This window comes from Dendrobium catenatum, unplaced genomic scaffold, assembly GCF_001605985.2.
Source record: "Dendrobium catenatum unplaced genomic scaffold, ASM160598v2 fragScaff_scaffold_730, whole genome shotgun sequence".
Taxonomy (NCBI): Eukaryota; Viridiplantae; Streptophyta; class Magnoliopsida; order Asparagales; family Orchidaceae; genus Dendrobium; species Dendrobium catenatum.
In genome coordinates, this window is record NW_021319192.1 from 153,252 (window position 1) to 174,188 (window position 20,937).

At 33.5% G+C, this 20,937-nt stretch overlaps 1 protein-coding gene and 1 long non-coding RNA gene across 2 annotated transcripts; one reads left to right on the top strand and one right to left on the bottom strand.

Moving 5' to 3' along the window:
• Nucleotides 1-885: 885 nt before the first annotated feature.
• Nucleotides 886-20,403, bottom strand: LOC110095921 (kelch repeat-containing protein At3g27220). The gene is made up of 7 exons (XM_020821640.2): nucleotides 19,730-20,403; nucleotides 8,614-8,802; nucleotides 5,586-5,815; nucleotides 5,140-5,310; nucleotides 4,747-4,852; nucleotides 3,577-3,783; nucleotides 886-1,069 (listed from the first exon to the last, which is right to left on the bottom strand). The coding sequence occupies exons 1-7, from the start codon at nucleotides 19,910-19,912 to the stop codon at nucleotides 905-907; spliced, it is 1,251 nt and encodes a 416-aa protein (XP_020677299.1). The 5' UTR covers nucleotides 19,913-20,403; the 3' UTR covers nucleotides 886-904.
• On the top strand, nucleotides 898-17,951 carry LOC114580008. The gene is made up of 7 exons (XR_003701282.1): nucleotides 898-1,025; nucleotides 10,622-10,680; nucleotides 15,838-15,920; nucleotides 16,543-16,778; nucleotides 16,936-17,039; nucleotides 17,113-17,239; nucleotides 17,327-17,951. It is a non-coding gene; the product is annotated as an uncharacterized LOC114580008 (long non-coding RNA).
• Nucleotides 20,404-20,937: the final 534 nt, after the last annotated feature.

A 20,937-nucleotide genomic window follows, 5' to 3' on the forward strand; every position in this document is an offset into this window, starting at 1 on the left:
CATTTCTTGGAGGCATAGGGCAGTGCATGCCTTCACTTTATAAACTTTGCCTGCTTCAAAATTGGTTCATATTTTATCGATGCATATCCGTCCATTGATATATATCCTAAGCCTATTCGGTATTACGATGTATGTATGACTATTAATTTAAAGAAAATTTTCTTCTACTATTATTGAGAAGAAGATGGGTAATTGTTCTTTCAGTTGGACAATTTTTTCCCCCTCTACACGAATTTAATAAGAAATATAGTATAGCTACAGACAAATTTGCTATTGTTATCTAGTGCTTTTTTTTACATAAAATCTTTTTTTACAAATAAGTAAAGCTGCTCAAACAAATCTTTTTAGACTATCTTAAATTAAAAACAGATTTTTACGACTATTAAATTTAGTTTTAAGAACATAATATATACCTAACCAACAAAAATTTATATTACATTCATCTTAAAATATATCCATAAACTCAATTCTTTGCCTCCTTTCTTTTTCCTATTTTGAGCAAATATTCATAAAGATAAATGAGAAATTTTCGCTGCAAAATATTCCACCATTTGCCATAGTAATAATAATATGGGAACATTTTCATATCCAATAATAAATGGTACAATGATTGAATCAGAGAAAATTCGATTTAAAATATCCTGGCTTAAATTTGATCAAAATAAATTTTATAATCATCAAGTTTGATTTAATATAACTGTAATAAATAACAAAATTTATATTACACTAATATCAAAATAAATGTAATAGATATAATCAATATAATGTTTTTTTTTTTTTCCTAGTGAATCCTACTAATAACAAAAAAAAAAAATTTTTTTTTTTTTTTGAAACAATTTTAAGGAAGAAAAGCGAAAAGAAGAAGAAGAAGAAGAAGAGTAGTTGGATCGTGAAATGTAAATTTTTATAATCTGAGCTTAGTTCTCCACACGCTTCCAACAACCTTTCCAGGAGAAGGATCATGTGGGCCCCTGTCTCGCTGTCCAGATGTGAAATATAGCCAACCATTCCAGAAACCGGCCAAGGTCGTCTTCATTCTGAAAGGCATCCTCCCGATCACACTCCATTTCTGCCCATCATCATCAAATACAATTTACAGAACAAATTAAAATAAAATGCTGCTCTTTATAAAAATATCACCTTAGCATAAAAAAAAAAAAAAAAAAACAAAAAAAAAAAAAAAAAAAAAGAAGAGGCATCATATTTATATTCATTAATTTACTTCCCTCATTTTAGTTGGAAGTGCTTGCTGAATAATGGGCAACATACCAAATCATTGGTAAAGAATTATCAATCCATCTTATAGAGCTTGTTGTATGTAAGGGACCCTTTCCAAATTGTCCATAATTCAAATATGTTTTGATAGTTTGTTGAATTATGGGTTTTGCTCAAGCCAGGTCTTATTTTTTGACCTACTCGACGAGGCTGCTTACCTATGATGGCATGGTAGTCCTTATTTTTTTTTTTTCAAGATAAAATTCATAACACCATTGACAGATTTTTTTTGTGACACAAGCGTAGCTAGAATTTGATGACTTAATAGGCTAAACAACAATAGATGGCATAGAAGTTATTGATTTATGATTTTTACATAAAATTCATGAGATTATGACCTTTGGACTTAGTAATTAGGGTCAACCTAGCTTTTGATAACTTAACCGAATGAATCCTAACATATGGCAAGAAAATTGTTGATTTGTGAGTTTTTAGCTACACAGTTCTGGCACCTTAACCTTTGGGTATTGCGAACCCAGACTCCATATTAGGTGCAAAATTATAACAGATGGCATGAAAGTCATTGAGTTACAACTTTCAACATGGAAATTGTGATATCATGGCCTTCGCACTTTTATAAACCAAACCCAACTCAATGTTGATGAATTGATTAGTTAAACCAAAATAAATGGCATGAATATCTTTGAATTATGATTTAATAGATTCCTAGCAAGAAGGAAGCGACATTGTAGCCTTCAATAAAAAAACGCAACTCATTCTTGAAAACTTATTGAACTAAATAAAAAAAGATGACATAAAAGTCAATTATTTATAATCTCCGACATAAGAGCCAATGATTTTTACTTGCTGGCATTAAAGTCAGGGATCCATGGCTTTTGGATTTTGTAAATGAAGACCTAGCCAACATGATCAGCAAAACAAGAAAAAAATTGCATGAAAGTCATTGGTTTATAGTTTTAGAGATGGAAACCATGGTCTTATTGCTTTTGGGCTTTTGTAACACAAACCAAGCTTGAAATTGTATGTTAAACCAGAAAAGATGGCTTGAAAGCTATTAATTTACATTTTTCATGATGGGAGACATGACATAGTGAACTTTGAATTGGTAATATAAACCTCACTCGATAGTAATGACCCAGTCGAATTTCACAACTAAACATAATATTGTGAGGAAACATCCAGTGATTTGAAGCATCAATCGTTCACACTTCTAATTAATGAACTTTTAGGATCCACCTTCATAAACTTTCCATCACGAAAGGCCCTCCCCAATTTAGCTTGGAGTTTCTCCTACGCTATGGTGGGACATGATTGATTGTCGAAGGACCAAGATGAGATCTCCAACTTTAAGAGCATTAGGAACATGAGTGCTACTTCCACCTTAGATCAGATCCACACTACATTATTCTATTTTTAGCTTCAAGTTATTCTGATACGCCTTGGTATCAAAAACAGCCAACGAACAAGAGAAATTCAACACAAAACATATTTTTTTTATTGCTAGGAAATTAAATAACAAAAACAAGATGCAATAGTCCTTTTTCAAGAGGAGAGCCTTCTCTCCCAAACCGTAGATGCCACTAGGATCCCTCACAAGAGAAAACTACAAAATTCAAGACAAAATTCTGCATAAACCTAAAATAAACCCTACTATGGACTTAAATAAGCTTCTTCCCTCCGTCCAAAATCAGCCTCCTCCTAATATGTTTCCCTCCTTAATTTGAAAAATAATTCAATTAGCAAAGGTTTCAGTGAGGAAAGAAAATCACTTTCCTAATTGATTTTCTCCTAATATAATTTAGGAAACATTCCTAAACAATTAAACATGATTTAGGAAACCTTCCTAAACAATATTAATATAAATAGAAAACCTTTCTAAACAATTCTCCCTTAATTAGGAACCTTCTAAATATCTTCTCAAGGGCTCCACAAGATGGGGTCCCCCATGCGTATCGTATTCCCTCCATTCATTGTCAAAGTCAATCAGACATATTTCATATGCAATAGATGAGACACTTCATAGAACATTTTTAAGATGTCATGCAAGATCAGATGATGCGAAAATAATCTTAGTTTACTATTATCATATGATGAATCTATTTTTATGTTGATTTGTCCATTGACATGGAAATTGGATTGCTTTGAGCTTAAAAGCCTTTTTCATAGAATGATACTTTTAGAACCAAGCATGATAGGTAAAGTCAAACAAAAGGGGAAATTTTAATCCTTCATTGATCTTAAAGCGAACTTTTGAAGCATAGAATCGACACAATAAAGAAGGATAAGATATAAAGCTTGCTATCATAAACAAAAATTAAATATATAACAATAAACTCATACCAACGTGTTTAAGTGGAATTGGAATACTTCACCGACCAATATCATCTTTTTTGTCATAGGATATTTCTGGGTCGTACCACCAATAACAATTATAGAGTCGTTGACAACCACCCACGAAAATTCTATATGAGAATTAGGTTTAGGCATTGGAGGTAGTTCCTTCCATTCCTTCCCGTCATCCAGCATGTAAACATCGCCATATACCACCTGTTCCAAGAAATTCATGGGGTTTAAACCCTAAACCCTAGAAATTCATGCGTACAATTAACAAAAGATGTTAGACGAACTAAGCACACAAACTTAGTCAAGTAATTTATGTCAATTAGTTGGCATACCACATTGCTGACTACAAAATTCAAGCATGATGATATTTTGTTCATGAGGTCAAAAGTAGAGGTCATTTGAAAAAGATAAGCATGTGTCTCAAATTAACAATGCATGACAACATTGTTCTTAACAGGTGGAATAAACATGCCACCTGAAAGTGAGTTAAGAGCTGAAGAAGCGTCCATCAAATTCTCTCAAGCAAAACAACTGGCAGTCTTTTTTCACTGAAAAAAGGCAATTCATTATCAATATTAGCCAAATGTCGACTATTTGAATTGCTATAATTTATCAAGCCAATTACATGAGTTCGTGCACTCCATATATAGTCCTCTGATTTGTTTTAGGAGTGGCCCTCAATTAAGTGAAGTAAGGGTTGGAGGTGTATTGATCTAATTAGAATGAAAGTTTTATATCTCAAGATATTGTGTGTTTGATAAGAGAACTTCATAATGGAAAGCTAATAGATCTTTTTCTATTTTTGATATCCTATTTCTAAACCAATGGTAGTTCAAGATGACGTTGCTCATCCTTCTGCTTGCAAGGTGGCTTAAGGTTCCACTTATGAGAAAAGTTTATGGAAGTCTGATGGACAAGATACAAATTCAAAGAGGGAACAAATTATACCACCGTGAAAACAATAGTGTAGCGGTGAAATACAAAAGCAACAAAAATGCATCAAATTCCACCGGCCAAAGCATCACAACAACAGTACAAGTCGGAGGTAATCCAAAATATGAACAACAATGTACATCGAGAGAGGTAATCCACGAAATAAAGAAGTAAGACCACAAGCAAAAGCAATTTATGTAGCATCTATCAGAATATGCAAGTTTCCATCTATACCTCACGGCGTCTAGAACACTTGAAAATAGGAGATCCAGGCTTAGCCATAAAATCACCCTCTTGCCCGCCAATAATAAATAGTTGATCCTTAGCAACAACACAGGACCTGGTTGAACGACAAACTTTATCAACATATGATATCAAGATACAAACTCGTTTCATGCTTTGGGCAATTCAAGGACAAACCAACTAAGTCATTTTGTAGCCAGATTTAATTGTACCCGTTTTACACTTTCCAGGTCCAGTGTAGTATTACCGGGTTCAAGATTCAATAAGCATAAAAAATATCAATGACACAAAAACTAAGAAAAGAACAATTTTAAGACGTTGTATCAGTTAGAAATGCAAAGTAATGCAAAGCAAAGGTTAAAACAACACAAATAACCAACAAACCTATGTGGACCACCACGTGGTATTGATATCTCAGTTTGCCATTCTTGTTCTAGCGGCTTTCCATCTTTTACTGCCAGACTCCAATGATCCAAGCCAGGAGTATAACGGTTCTCCTTACTACCACCCATAACATGGAGCCTTCCCCTCCAAAGTTGAGTGGCTGGAGCATACCTGAAAATGATGGCATCATAAAATAAAAGTGTGCTGCATAATCAATAGTAACTATTTACAGGGTTGGCCATTTCTGACTATTTGACAAAAAGGCTCTTGAGGACATTATTATTTGCAAAAACAGAGCAATCTTTTAGTGAAAAAGTAAGTGCCATGATGCTATAGAACTTCTTCAAATAGTGACTATTTACTTGAAGAAAGACTGCACCATTTATCATAAAATGATGCAGCATAAGACTTTCATGTAACCAATCCAATTTTCATATGACAAATACCTTGGGGCTGGTAAAGAGGGCAAATCATGCCATTTTTTTGTCTCTGTGTCTAGTACAAAGCAGCGAGCTGTAGGCACTCTACATTGTGGACCATGTTGACCGGTGACAGCATAAACGTATCGACCATCTGCAGCCATTCCTAAGTGAGAGTTAGCCATTTCTTTGGGCATATCGAATCTATCACACCATTTATTGTCCGTGAAATTAAATATGTCCACGTGAGAATGCACCTAAAATAAAGAAAGAGGTTGAGTTAATATCAGTATATTCTATTTGGTGACGACATTATGAATTGCCAATAATCATGGAAAAGTATAGAATTGTCCTTTATCAGCAGGCAGGCATTTTGAAGCATTATGGAAGACCACGGAAAACCATAGAACTTCAATTTGTTTAAAGATGCTTTAAAGCAGCTGACAGTGTAGTTGTAATAAGAAGATTAGATAGCTTAAGTTGAATGGAGGGCACTCTCGAAAGTGAAAATTGGGTTGCAGTGCCAGCAATTTGATTTCAAAATTAAGAAAGTTAATTAATAGATAAGAATTTTAATGGGATCACTTTCTCTAACAAAAGGGGCATATACAAGAATTCAATTTGCCTTTTTACATATCATTCATCACACAATTTGGTTTAGTTGACATGTATAATGCCGAGGTTCAGGTTTGCAGTCATGAAAAGACAATCAGTATAATTGTGACAATATTTTATTTTTGAATCACCGTGGAGTAAGGATAATTATAATTTCTATTTAGTTTGTAGTTCGAGGGCAGGCCTGTAGAAGTTTAAGTTGTTTTTAATGTATTTTTTAAGTCCTAAGCTGGAATTATGGAGATAGCCTCTACAAATGCAGAACACCCTGAACAAGTAAGGTTTCCTACATGAATCCCACCCCCACCCCATCCCGCACCCCACAGCCGACCTTGCATTGACAGGATCTCTATGCACTTGGGTACGACCTTTATTTAGATTGTAATTTAGAACAGTTGAATCATTATTGTGGTGGTAGGAATAGATACTCATGCACCCATATTAGACCTTTATATAGGACCGCACCAAGACCATATTCATGAACCACACTTACCCTTTTTTCTTTTAATAGGCTCTATACGGACCCCTTTATCTTAATATTGAGATATTCAAAAAGAGTCATTAACATTATAAGACTTCAAATGTACATGTTAACTTCTCCCTTTAACTGTGTTATTTTGGATGTAGCACTTTTTATTTGGAAGAAAATAAATTTGCTCGGCCATTGATGTGACATTTTTTCAAGTGTGAAGCACGAATCGAACATATCAGACTACGCCATGTCAATCTAATCTATTTTCTATCACTTTTAATTATACTCTTCCCTTTTGTTTCATCGTCCTACCTTTCCAACTTTTTGCAGTATGCGTTGTTCTTAATTTTGTTCACAATTTGGGACATATGATTAATGATTGACAACCCTTCCATTACTAGTGATCTATCTCCAAGAATTCATGAGGAATATATGATATGATAGCCCCACGTGATACCCTTACGATTCACCGATTCATTGATAGGAGTCATAAGGAGCTGGAGACTGATGGAGTTTTAATTAAGGAGTCGGCGCAATTGATTCATGTGATTCAAGGGGAGTTATAAGGAGTACACTGATTAGGAGTCATAAGAGACGACTGATTAAGAGTCATAAGTGCAGGAGCAAGATACCCTCATTTGAATATCTGATAAAATATTGATTATTGATTACAGATTACTGATACTAATTATTGTTGATTATTGATTATTGACACTGATTACTGGATACAGACACTAATTTCTATTACGAATTACTCATACTTATACTATTGTATAACTAATAGACTGATGAGAATGATTGAATAATATGACTGAATGAAATTGATTAAACGATAAAGATATAATGATTGATTAATACATATAACTGGTATAGATAACAGGCATTGATTCATAAATTTTTGTATATGATTTATTACAGCATACTGTTTTTCTTTCGCCTTGCATTGATTTTAGTTGTAAGATTTTAATTATTTGTAGGGTTTTTATCCTCATTATGTCATTTATACATATTTATAAGTAAATGTAAGGACCTTGTGACATGAGGCACTGACAACATGTTTTGTTTTCTTTTTGCAGTGCTAGTTTAGTTTTCTTTTAGTTCCTCTGATTTATGTGTAGTCTTTTTAGTCAATGTGGCTATTGTACATATGATTTTGGGATTTGATGTAGCATGTAAATATCGATTATAGTAATGTGAATTATGTTTTCTGTTGTTTATATTTATTTAATGCAATTAATCAGCTCTGGATATCAAATTGATCTGGTTGAAAATGACTATTGACTGTTACTGAAAAATATAAGACAAAAATAGATAAATGAAAAAAGAAAAATCAAATAAATTATTTCACTTTAAATCATGGGGCGTGACATACCCAACTAGGAATAAATGATAATTTCTAACTGTAAAATTAGTGTTTTCTACCATTCCAGTCTGCTAATCCCGTAGTGTTTCCATTTGCATCTAAAGCAATTGCTAGTTATCTTGCATCTAGTTTCTTCCTTGTTTATTTTCATATTAACATGAATCGCATTAAACACGCATGATCTCACATCTATGTTGAAACAACACACTGATACTAGTTGATTTCATTTTGAGGTGTCAAAACCCAGCTATGAAATATGAGCCACTACCCTAGGAACATTACATGGTTGATTTATTAATGGGTCCAATCATTGGTCCTATTTAAAATAACACTTTTATATTATTTTAATTTAATCATCTTACAAGCTATATGGTTGTCAACCCCCACATAGTCGGATAAAGACTTGATGCTGTTATTGTTGCATGCAATATGGTTGCATGGCTTCATTTCTTATGTTAATTAGATCATGATACCTTCCAGCATATATTAGTACATTATTATAGAAATAAAATATCAAGTAAGTTCATTTAAAGGCCTGCACTCTTGAAGCATGATATTTCACATCATCATAAGATTATTACAACGGAAACCAAAAAGATTCTTACATAGTCTATGGTACCATATCCAGCAAAAACGTAGAGAAGATTTTTAATTTGTACAGCAGCTCCATCCAGACGAAGGGCAGGTGCTGATGGCATCTCTTCCCATTCTAAATGTGGTGCTTCTAAGTCAGCAAACGTTGCATTAAGGTACTTTGGAGGTGCCATATGGTCTAACTTGTTTTTTGTCTTTGACTGCAACACAAGAAAAGAAAAAAGAAGCATATATTTGTTACCAGATTGATCAAAATGCTGACAATACCGAATCTTAAAAATAAAAGAAAGTCATATCTGCTATAGCATGTCATAAAAAAACCATTAATAGTTCAAGTGTGCCTTACTCTTCTTGGCTGGACTCACCTATGTGGAGCCAACCTGATGACTAGAATTCCGCAATGGAAGTGAAACAAGAGGCAGTTACACTTTGATCAGGACTAAAGAGACACCGAGTGAGATAGGAAAGAGGAGCAATAGAAACATATCCACATCAAGAAATTAGCATGAAATGAACTATATCAATAGGAATCAATTCATTACCATTGAAGCAAGAAGTAAACAAATTCCATCATTTCCCTGGAAGCACATCCTTGGTACACTGATATTACTCTGTATAATTTTACTTTGGTAATCCAAATGTAGGGGTGACATTCTGTTGTTTCAACTGGGCATTTAACATAACATATTAATATCTATTGCAACAGTGTTCTAACCCAGTTTGATAATATTGGTGTAATGGAATTTATATATAATTTTTTCATTCTTCATATGTCTGTGAGTATTTGTGAGTGCGTGAATGTCAAAAATCTATTCTGAGGCGGATTCCAGAGGTTTGTGTGCATGAAACCAAAAACCTAAATTTTTTCCCTTGGGAGTGACATGGCGCCATGCTCTCTAATTTTTAGAAAAATTAAAGAAAGCTGCGATGTTGGGTTAGGCGTTGCAGCGTCGGCTATCTTTTGAGGGAGCACTGCGATGTCGCTGTCTGAAGTATTGCAGTGCCAAGTCAAATTTTTATTTAAAAAAAAATCAAAATCCACTTAAATTCTTATTTGGCCAACCCCCCTAGGTGGCTGTCGTTTTAGAGAGAGTGAGAGATTCTAGAGAGAAAGTTGATTTCAATCCATTTTCAACTCTTGGCCTAGTTCATAAAATTCTGTGGAACAAGATAAGTTACATTATATCTCAGTTTTTAAGAATATGAAAATTTTGAGATTTTTTTGAAAAAAATTGTAATTTTGTATTGTAAAAATAGAGATAACTTTGTATTTACTAAACTTTTATCATGTAACTTTTTGTATATTATAGATACAAGTATTATGAACATTTTGGTATTTTCTTTAGAAATTTTTGTTAGTTGAATTGAAAAGTGTGTTATTTCTAACAAATTAAAAAATAATTCTAACCTCAGAAAAAAAATTGTAGAACAATTAAATATTCAAAACAAAGTTCTAAACAATTCCTGATAATATGGTGAAATTTTTAAATCATGAAATTATGCCCGGTTGTTAAAATTATGGGCTACTAGTATAGCATTTTGTGAATTCCTTTTTTGTTATTTATAATTCTTTTATAAAAATGCAATTATAAACATGCTTATCTGCTAAAAATATATGATTCTGAGGAGTCCTAGATGCTAGAGGAAGTTCTGTTGTGTTGAATTCACTAGGAGCTATAAGGGCCTAGATTTCTAAATATCTGATGTGCTAAGCATTTGAGAGTTATAAGGATTGTTTTCTAATATGCTAGCACAAAGGGTCATAAGGGCCTGGATTCTATTATCTATTTCTAATGGGAGGTATAAGAACCTGGGGAAAATCTATTATTTTTCGCTCAATTAATGCAAAGTCTATTTAATTCATGTTATATGCCAGTATTACCTTGATCAATATAATAATTTGTTAATAGCTACTTTTAATTTAGTATATGCATAATGAGTTAATTATTAAAAATTTAGAATGGTGGATATGATCTGTTGAGTTGTGTTAGCTCATATCTATTATGTATTATGTTTCAGGCCAAGGAAATGGTAAGGAGCTAATTGAGTAGATGAGATTGCAAATTCTAATCTTTTGAGTATGTATAGATATTTTCTAGTTTTTTGGTTTTCTGTTTTTTATGCAGTTATGGCTATTATCTACTTCGTTATGTTCTAGTCTATAGCCATATATTATAATGCAAAGATTTTTGTTGAATATATATTGTGAAGAAATAAAAAGAAGAAAATTTGTGGATAACTATATTTGTATTTTTTAGAAGTAAATTAGTAGCTATGTTGTATGTTAACATTTGAAAGAAATCTAAAAAGTTCTCCAAAACTCAATCTTGGGGCTTGGTCTATCACCAACCAATACGATATGGTCGTCCTATCTGTGGGTTATATTGGATTGGGTCGTGAAATTTAAGTCATCTTTTCCATGATTACTCCCTCGCGTGGAGAGCCTAAACTTGGACCTTATTGTCTATCTATGCCCAATATTGTCTAAGGAGTTGCAACCATGGCTGTCAAAGTTTTTTAGACATGAAAGCTTAAAAATAAGCTAGTAGATGATTTATGATGAAAGAGGCTTCATAGGTGTTATGTGTGGAATCTGATTGTATTGATCAATCAGATTGTTTTGTTGCCTCAGACCTCAAGTTTATCGTGCTCGATGGGGGGTGCGGGGGTTTACCCTAAGTTTTTATTTCATGTACAACGTCCCGGCACTGTGTATCCGAGCGGCCCAACGTTGTGCTCCCAAGAACCCCAGCGCTGAACGACAAAGAGTAGAGCACGACAATGGTATAGAAAAGGTGCTGCAATGGTGCAAGACACAGGCTTCAGCGCCGCAGCGCCCCAAACAGGCGTCACGGCGCTACGAGACGGATTGGACGTCTGGACGATTTTTTTTTCTCGTTTTTCAGAAAGGTTGAGTCCCTTGGGGTTTTTTTACTTGTCTTTCTCTTGTATTTTTGTAGAGTGTAGACATTGAGAATGGTGCATGTGAGAAGAGAAGCAATGAGAGAGTGAGAGAGTGAGAGAGAAGAGAGATATGTACTTAATTTTCCCAATTTTCATAGTGGATTTCTTGGTGTGGTGTGCCTCCATGATTTTTTTCCCTATTTTGGATTTTTTCACATTGGGTCCTGGTGTCCTTTACTTTTCCGCTACTTTTACTTTCTTGCTTGTTTCGTCATTGTGGTGTTTACTCCTCATCTCTCAAACAACAGGTTTTGCTCAATTTAGTAGGGTTAAAGAAAGTTTTGGCATATGCTTTGTTTATTCTAATGCTACATTTCAAATCTTTGTTGGTGATGCATCTTATTGGATTTTTCCTCACGTAGTGGGATAAAGGTTTGATGATGTTGTTGTATCTTATTGAATATCTATTTGATAAATAAAAGGGAGGAAATTTTTCTTTGCATGTTGGCTTGAAATTTGTTACATCCTACTGATTTGTAGTTGTACTCGCAAGCACACAAACACAATGCTACAATTTAAGTTGATTGTCACTAAAATCAATAATTCTAAAGATGAGAAACAAATATCAGTAACACAACATAGAAGAGGCATGATAAATAATTTAAATATCACAAGAATATGATAAGCAATTTCATTATCACAAAGCATATAAGGCACGTAAAGGTATTAATGACAAGACTTCATGAAAAGTTTTGTAGCTATTTATGACTTGTTAATCTGTGGTAATGACAAGGTATAGCCTGAATAATTATTGTTCAATCCTGAAAAATCGGTACCAGCGTCTCCCTTCAAACACTCATCTACAATGCCCATGGTACCAGCTTAAAGAACAAACAACTAATTTTAGTCATTTGATCCTTCTTATTTACCCTAATGACTGAAAATAAGAATTTCAAAGCACCCAGCAGTTATCATTAATGCAAGCTTCAATATTAAAACGAAGGAAAACCTTGCATTAGTATTAAATTCACTAGAGAGCAAACAAACTTTCACAAATGCCAACCTACACACGCAATCCACAAGTTAATTGGATCAAGTATGCCAAACAATAAAAACAAAATTGAAATGATAAAAATTGATTAAAAAAACTCAATTGTTGCCCATTTCACAAATAAGCCGTCCCAATAAGTCTAAAAAACATAAATAGCCAAAAAAAACCCGTCACTTGAGTACTCATGAGAGAAAAAAATTCACAAGAGAAACTTCACAAACTCTCATTTTTTCAGTTAACAATAATATCAAAAGAGAAAAATAAATTATAAATAATTAAAATTTTATTATTTTCTAAATATATATTATTAAGAAAAAAACATATTAATATATATATATATATATATATATATTATCTAGTTATTATTTTAATTATTATTATTATTATTAAAATCGAAAGGTAGGGCATGAATTATACCCCTTGCTTCTAGAAGTTAGGGATGCTAAATGTAACAATCTGAATTTTTGAAAATAATTAGAAATAGAAAAATATGAATTTTTGTTTGAACTATAGCGCAGATGAGAGAAAGGGAGAAAGCCGATTTTTAGGGACCGAGTCACTTTACCATTTTTGTAGAAATTGCTTAGATCATTTAAGTAATTCCAATCCTATTTATGTTTTCAAATATGTTGATTTTTACTGTTTGATTCTCCCCAAAACTAATTTTATTACATTTTCCCCATATTTATTGAACTTTTACCGTACAACTTTTCGTATGTCATCATATTGATTATCCTGGATATTTTAACTGTAACATTTATTAAATTTCACCAGGTAAAATAAAAATTATTGTATTTTGTATTGTTTCTACTAATTGAATAACTATATTTTTATTATAAGCATACTGTTAGTACAAGCATTAGAAATGAATGTTAATATATGGTTAAGTAATAGATTATCGTTATTATTGTTATACTATCGTGATAATAGTATGTATGAGGAGAGTAAAAATTGGTTTCACTAACGTTGGCTGGAAACTGACTGACTTGTACATAATGGTGGGCCGACTGACTTTCTTTTAAATATCGTAGCTTAGTGTTATCATATTGATTCACGTGATACTAATTGAGAGTTATAAGAAGTTATTACTATGCCGATGGTCAAAAAGTGACGACTTTATTTACTGAGCAAATGGGATATTGATACGGATTACTACTTACTTAAAAACTATCAATTAAGCCAGAACTTCTTACTTGTTTAGTGACTTAGTGTGACTACTAAAATGCATGTTATTGAGACGTTATTCTTATTATTATATGAATTTATTATTATTGCACGAATTTAGTGTTATTACATTATTTGTTGCTCCAACCACTGATTTTACAATTACCTATACAGACATCGATATTGTTCGATACTACTATTGATTCACTATACTGATTAATGATATTGATCATGCGATATATTGAGCATGTGATTAAGATATTGATTTGATACTGATATACAATAACTAGATAGCATGTGTACATCATTATAGGGTTTTACAGTATTGATATAATTCTGACAGTTTTTATCGATGCTTTGATTTTACCATTTTATACCATTTTTTTATTGATTAATAGCACTGATAAGACGATTAATTTAGTGATTTGACATCCGTATTGGTTTACTTATTTCTTCATTATAATGCTTTATTGGTTGTCGTACCGTATTGTTTTATTGGTTATAGACTTTATTGTTACTGCACATGCGTTTTACTATTTCTATATTAATTCATGATCATATAAATGTTACTGTTATAATTTGACTACTGATGCATATTACTCTTTTGTCGTACTTTGAGTTCAATTATAACATTTGGTTACTTGATGGACTCCTTAGCTCATTAATGTGGTTAAATAATTTCAAGTCTGGGCAAGGGACTGTTCACTCAGGAAAAGATGAGATTACGGCACGAACCTTGTTTTCACAAGCTTTAGGTCCTATTTTTCCTGAGGTAGATTGAATTTTAAATTAACCAGATTTTCCTTGATGATTGACATTGGGGTTTATTTAGTTTTGGGGTTCTACTTCCTATTAGTGCAAGCCTCATAGTTAATTACCCCTCATAACGCGTAGAAGATAACTCTCAATTAAGGATGAATCAATGCTTAAATGTGCAACAGTTATAAATTTTGGTTGTGGGGGATAAAGGTAGACCCGATCAAGATCCCATAGTTCTGTTATCACGGGAATACCATATATTTTAGTCTACCAACACTGATAATTGTTAATTGTAATGTCAAGGGAACCTGATCAATAACCATGGGTTGCCTCCTCTCAAGATTCCCAAGTAAACTAAAGTTGATAGGTTTGCGTTTTAATTTTATTATGATTTAGAGTTTACATATGCTAGAATACCAAGTATTTATTATAGTTTTGGATTTATGACTTCATTTAGAAGTTACTCAATCGTTTGATTTAGATTTGGGGTCGAGGCTTATATTTTTATTAAAAATAGCCCGTGTAGTGGGTCTTACAGCTTTCCTTGGAAGTAACCCGTATAATGGGTCTTACACCTTCACTCAAAAGTAGCCCACATAGGTTTAAGATGTTTGGAGAAGTGAGACTTACTACTTCTATTAAAAGTAGCCCGTAGGGTTTAAAACGTTGGGTCTTACTATTTTAATTGAAAGTAGCCCGTAAGGTTGAAAGGTTGGGTCTTACTATTTCATTAAAAGTAGCCCATAAGTTTGAAATGTTGGGTCTTACAGTTTTCATTAAAAGTAGCTCGTGCAGTTAGTTTTACGGCCTCAATTAGAGGTAGCCAAAGTTATCAGAGATGTGTTATTCATTCTGGGAAAGTTTTTCCTGACACCCTGATTAAAGTGGGACTTACGGCCTCAATTAGAAGCTTCCCCTAGTTTGTTTGGAATGGGGTTGATTACTCCCCTTTGGAGGATTTGTTGTTCCCCTTGGGAGGTTTTATTCATTAATTTAACTAGGATTTACCCTTGTTTAGCTAGTAGTTGTGTATTAAGATAGCTTTAAAGTAGTTACACACCCTACCACCTGACACCAGTGCTTTCTACTTAGCTTTTAGTAGTTTACTGTAATATTGTTTGTAGTAGTGCTTTAAGCTTTCCTACTTCAGTAGCTAATATTTTGCTTTAGTACCCCTGTTTTAGCTTCAGTGCCTTATTTATAACACTATGTTTCGTCTACAATTCTAATTTTCTTTAGCACTAGTTCTACCTATAGTAGTAGCTATACCTACTTGTTTGTTCTTTTTAGCACTAGTTTTGTTCTTTCCATTACTAGTTTGTTTACCCTCTGCTGACCTTCGTCTACTTATTTACAGGCATTTGTGACTAGCAGTTGTAGGAGCTGGAACTTGCAGCTGCAAGGTTTACCAGGAGGAGCTGGAGCTTGCCAAAGCTGACGGTGGGTTTAGGTTTGTTATAAGTTTTGGAGTTTTCTTTCAATTTTAGTGTTTCCTTAGTTTTAGGCGTTTGGTGTAAGTTGGTGTGCATTTTACTTAGGTTGTATAGTATGAATATTTCTCTGTGTTTTCTTGTTTTATCAAAAATACAAAATTCATCAAAGTGGTTCTCCTCTTAGTATGAAATTTCTTTCTTAATTTAGTTTAATTTAGAGTTTAAATTTTAAATTAAAATTAACTGCTCAGCTCGTAAATCATTTTTAAATTTTAAATTTTAAAATTATTTTAAAATAATTTAATTAATTTGATTAGATAATTTATTATTTGAGGCAAGCAATAGATTGTTAGCAAGAAAATTTATTATTTGATTTAGGGTAAAAATTTCAGTATTCACCTGGTTATCATGATTAGAGGCAATCAATATAGTTAAAGTTGTGTCAACAAAAGTTGTACAAATGAGTGTTTAGCAAGAACAAGTTGGTCAAATAAAAATTTTATAATTATTTTTTATTTTCTAATTATGCAAATATTCATATTTGTTGCAATTTCATTTATAATTATGCATATTTGTTACAATTGTAGTGTTACTGTAATTTTATAAAATATAATTTTTTTTTATTACAGATGGCTTCAGATGACGAGCCTCCTCGTATATCCATTACAACAACATTTAGTCATGGTAGGCAGAAGTTAAGCACTGGACCAACTAGGTCTAGATATGGTGATCAAGGTCAGGGGCAAACAGTTTCACCAGTGACAAGAGTGTCATCACTACCACGGGGGAACCAGCATCAGTCCTTTACTGAGCAGTGTCAGGGACAAACAGATCCACCTTTGGTTGGAGTACTACCCTATGCTAGGTATTTCTTGACTCCTACTTCCACTAGTCCTCGATTTCCATCTCTAGATCAGACACACTCGGCTCTCTTATATCCATCAACAACATCACAAACAGGTCCATCAACCTACCCCTATCCTCCTTACCATCACTCATATTATTATTCACCTCTTGTGCAGTAAGAACAGAGTGGATCATCAACAGAAGCAGAGGTTGGGCCTGAGGAGCCCGTAACAATAAAGGATAAGCATGTTTACATAGAGCATGTGGGCGATATGTCTATGTAAGTTCATTTTATTTTGTAAAATTATTGTAATTTGATATGTTATGTAATTGAGAAAAAAATGTACCTGCAGCTTTAACCTCGCAATGCAGATCACACATAAGATTCGTGACATAATACAGAGCAAATATGATGTTATTTATTTATCGTGGAAGAAAATTTCAAATGAAGTTAGGGATATGTGATTAAGATAATTTCAGGTATGTTTATTTGACATTACTTAATATTTGTGATTACATTTGTATTAATATTATTTATTATGTCAATATTTTATAAAAATATTTTAGGTGATTGCTTGAGCATGGTTCGAGGATCATAATCAATTTTGAGAAAAGAGGCTTTATTCATCTTAAGGACATGTTGGCGATGGGGTGTGAGTTGATTTGACCAAAGTTTGGGTGAACCCTGTGTTCATCAAAATGAGAAAGCAAAACAAGAAGAATAGAGCATCTAACTGTGGAGGTTTATGAAGCTCTTTTCATACGGGTGGTTCGGTGCCTCATACTAAACATAGACGACGACCGGCAAAAGCTTGCAAGAAAATTTGAAACATGTAAAATAGAATTCAAACAAAGCTCAAAGTTAATTCAAATGGTTTGAATCTTAATAAAAAGGGATAGATATCCATAAGAAATTTTAACATCAAAATCTTCAGATGAGAGAGCATAGGAAGAGAATAGGTGAGTACGCCTTCTCATGTGATTTGAAGCTCTTAAGTTGACAATCTAGGAACCCTAGCATCCCTTAGTACAGTTAAGACCAACAAAAAAATACCTTTTTGGTTAATATGTTACTTCTTATTTTATTATTTATTTTATTAGAATGTTGAGGTGTCATTTTATAATATATTAATTGGTTATGATGCTAATATATTACTTTATACCTTCATCTTAATTTTACACTATTTTTTATTGTGAGGCATTCAACTCAAAATGCCTTGGCTTATACCTCTCCTCACAAACAAAAAAACCATTAATACCTAATTACGCAATTTTAAACCTTGGTTACTAGAACGATATGCTCATATGTTAAAGCCAAAAGCATCTTCACAATTGAGAGTTTGGTTCGAGAAGAAAGTATTGGATAAGAAAGTAGAGGAGCTTGACACTCGTTGTTATCTGAGACTTATAACTTGCGACCAATTGAGAAGATGCAGGCCTTTCGGCATGCTTTTAGGTTACTAGGGCTAGTACCTTTCGAACATCCATCTTTAACTCACCCATCATTGATTCGATGATTCCTCATTTCTAGCTAGGCTCCTACTACTTCAGTTTTCAAACTATATGAGTAAATCGCGCTTTGACTACATAGTAAATGAGCCCTTCTAAGTTATAAGAAGTGCATTCATATTTAAAAGAAAATTTTCAAATCTTGTCTCAATACTCCCGTAAATACATATATTATATAGAGGTTCAATTTTATCGATTGTACAAAGATTTAAAAAAATCAATCAAATAATTTAAAATTCAAAACTCCAACCGACAATTGAAATAATATTTTAAAAACCAAACCAAATCAACCAAAAAAACTCAGCTCGATTTGATTTTTCATTTTTTACCTAATACAAAACCCTAATATCTCAATAGAAGATAATTATCATTGACATCTTCTACATACAACACACCTTAAGGAATATTGGATATAAAACTATTTGTGGGTAGCACCATAACAATAGTAACAAAACATAGATCAAAACTATCAAAGAAAGAAAAAGCTAGAGAGAAACTACGAGGATCTTATTAGAATTGTGCCATAAGATGATGTAATATGAGTCAGACAAAATGCGCTAGAATTTCCCAAGTTAATCATTTAATCCCTTATTTATAGGTTTTAGTCAAAGTTTAGCACTACAAGAATGGTTATATTTAAATAATATCAGGAAAATTACATAGCAAACCTTTTGTTGTGAAATGAATGTCTATCTAGCTAACAATTGTCTTGGAATTTGACAACTTGCCATGAGTTTCAGGTTAAGAATGAGTTCTAAGGGAATGTGAATTCTCTAGCAAGGGAGTTCATTCTAATTGGGTGAATAGTTTGGTGAATTTGACGACCGCAATTGTCAAAACTTATTGACGAGTATTTTATTTCCCCTGACAACTTCAACATAAAGACAAGTGGATCTAGGCGACTAGATGATAATGATTCTTTGGGCAACTTTAAAATGGTGGCGCTTGCTAAAACAAGTTCATGTAAAAAAAATAATAATAACTTGATTGGCTTGGCCCAAGGGCTTAAAAAAAGGAAGAAAAAGATCAACTCCCGTTATGAATGCTAGGAAGATCAGAAGTTGAACGTGAATTTAGAACCAAGAGCTGATTGTGAATGGAAAATAGAGGAACCACGTTCAAAATCAGATTTCTCGATCCTAATCATTGTATTTGTATTTATAAGCCTAAAAAGAGTTCGCATCTACGAGAAAAAATAAGAGGATAATATTTAGTGTAGTTTCAGATAACTCAAGAGGATAATATTGAGTGTCGTTTCAGATAACTCAATAGAGAAATGTAATAAAGAAAAATAGGTCCGCGAGAAGATCAAGTCCATCGTTATCCATGCATAATATTCTCAACAGATGCAACAAATGTTAAATAGAAATCTCCAATATCCCATTCTTTTCCATGAAAAACAAAACTGCATTAATTTCTGCGTCAAATCAAATTGGAAAAGATCCCAGCAATTCACCTTACCTTCTTGCCGAAACCAACGGCGTTCTGGATCGCCGTAGGCAACTCGAAAAAGGGGTGCAACGATGACATCGGAGACGATGACCTCCATAGGTTGTCGCCAACAAAACCGATGCCAAACAGCATGATACAGGATAAGACAACAGAGAGCCTCCAAGGCATGTGCTTCCTGCCTAACCTCTCCATTTCAGCCTGACACGAGAGCGAACGCCGGAAGAGGGGAAAATGTAGAGAGATAGAGATAGAGAGAGAGAGAGAGCCGATCGAAGGGACGGCGAGCAAATGGTTGGCTGGGGAAGAGAACCTTTCATAGTTGAGGTGGAAAGGGAACGAAAGAAATATGGTGTACGAGGTCCGCCTACGGTTTAGGAGAAGTTTGCTCTTGGTAATGGTACAAGTCCCGGAAATGGCGGGCAAAGCGAAGGCTATTTGGACCAAGGAAAATCAGCGTGTTTGTAGTTTTCGTTAATTTGCGGTTTGCCGACAAAGAGCCGCAGTTTTCGTATCGGGTTCCAAATATTATTAATTAGGTGATGTAGAGATACTTTAATTGTTTAATAAAATATTGACAGGTTGAATATTTCACAGAATTTTAAGTCAAGTGCACTCAAACAATGCTATCAAAGCACAGTTAAAGTGCTGTCAAAACACAGTTCATGTGACAAATTTTAATCGGATATCCAATTCTATTGTTAGGGTTTAGGGTCCGGACCTAATAATTTTCACAAAAAAAATGGAGTTATTATTCTGTACGGGCACAGGACAGGAGAACCGTCCAGCAGTACCGAGGGATATCGAGTGCGGGTACCGAGCTGGGTACCTAGCAATGGGGTGAAGTGACATTTTTTTTATTGGTTTCCGGATGCCCTCCTGAAATTATTGTTCGAACACCGGATGTCGTTCAGAGCCCAATGAAAATGTGCCACATCACATCCTATTCGGCACTGAACAGTACCAAGCAGTACATAGCTCATTACTGCTCAGTACTGCTTGGTACTGCTTAGTACTGAACTCAATACTGCACAGTATCAAGCTCGGTATTGCTCGGTACTGAATAACGTGGCTGAACCTGATTGGTCTCTGAACGATAAGTTGTGTCCAGTATCTGAACCCAATAAATTTCCCAAAAAAAAAAAAAAATTCCTGTGTTATAAAAGCTTAAAGCAATTTTTTTATAAGAACAGTAAGATATTGAGGCATAATTATTCAGT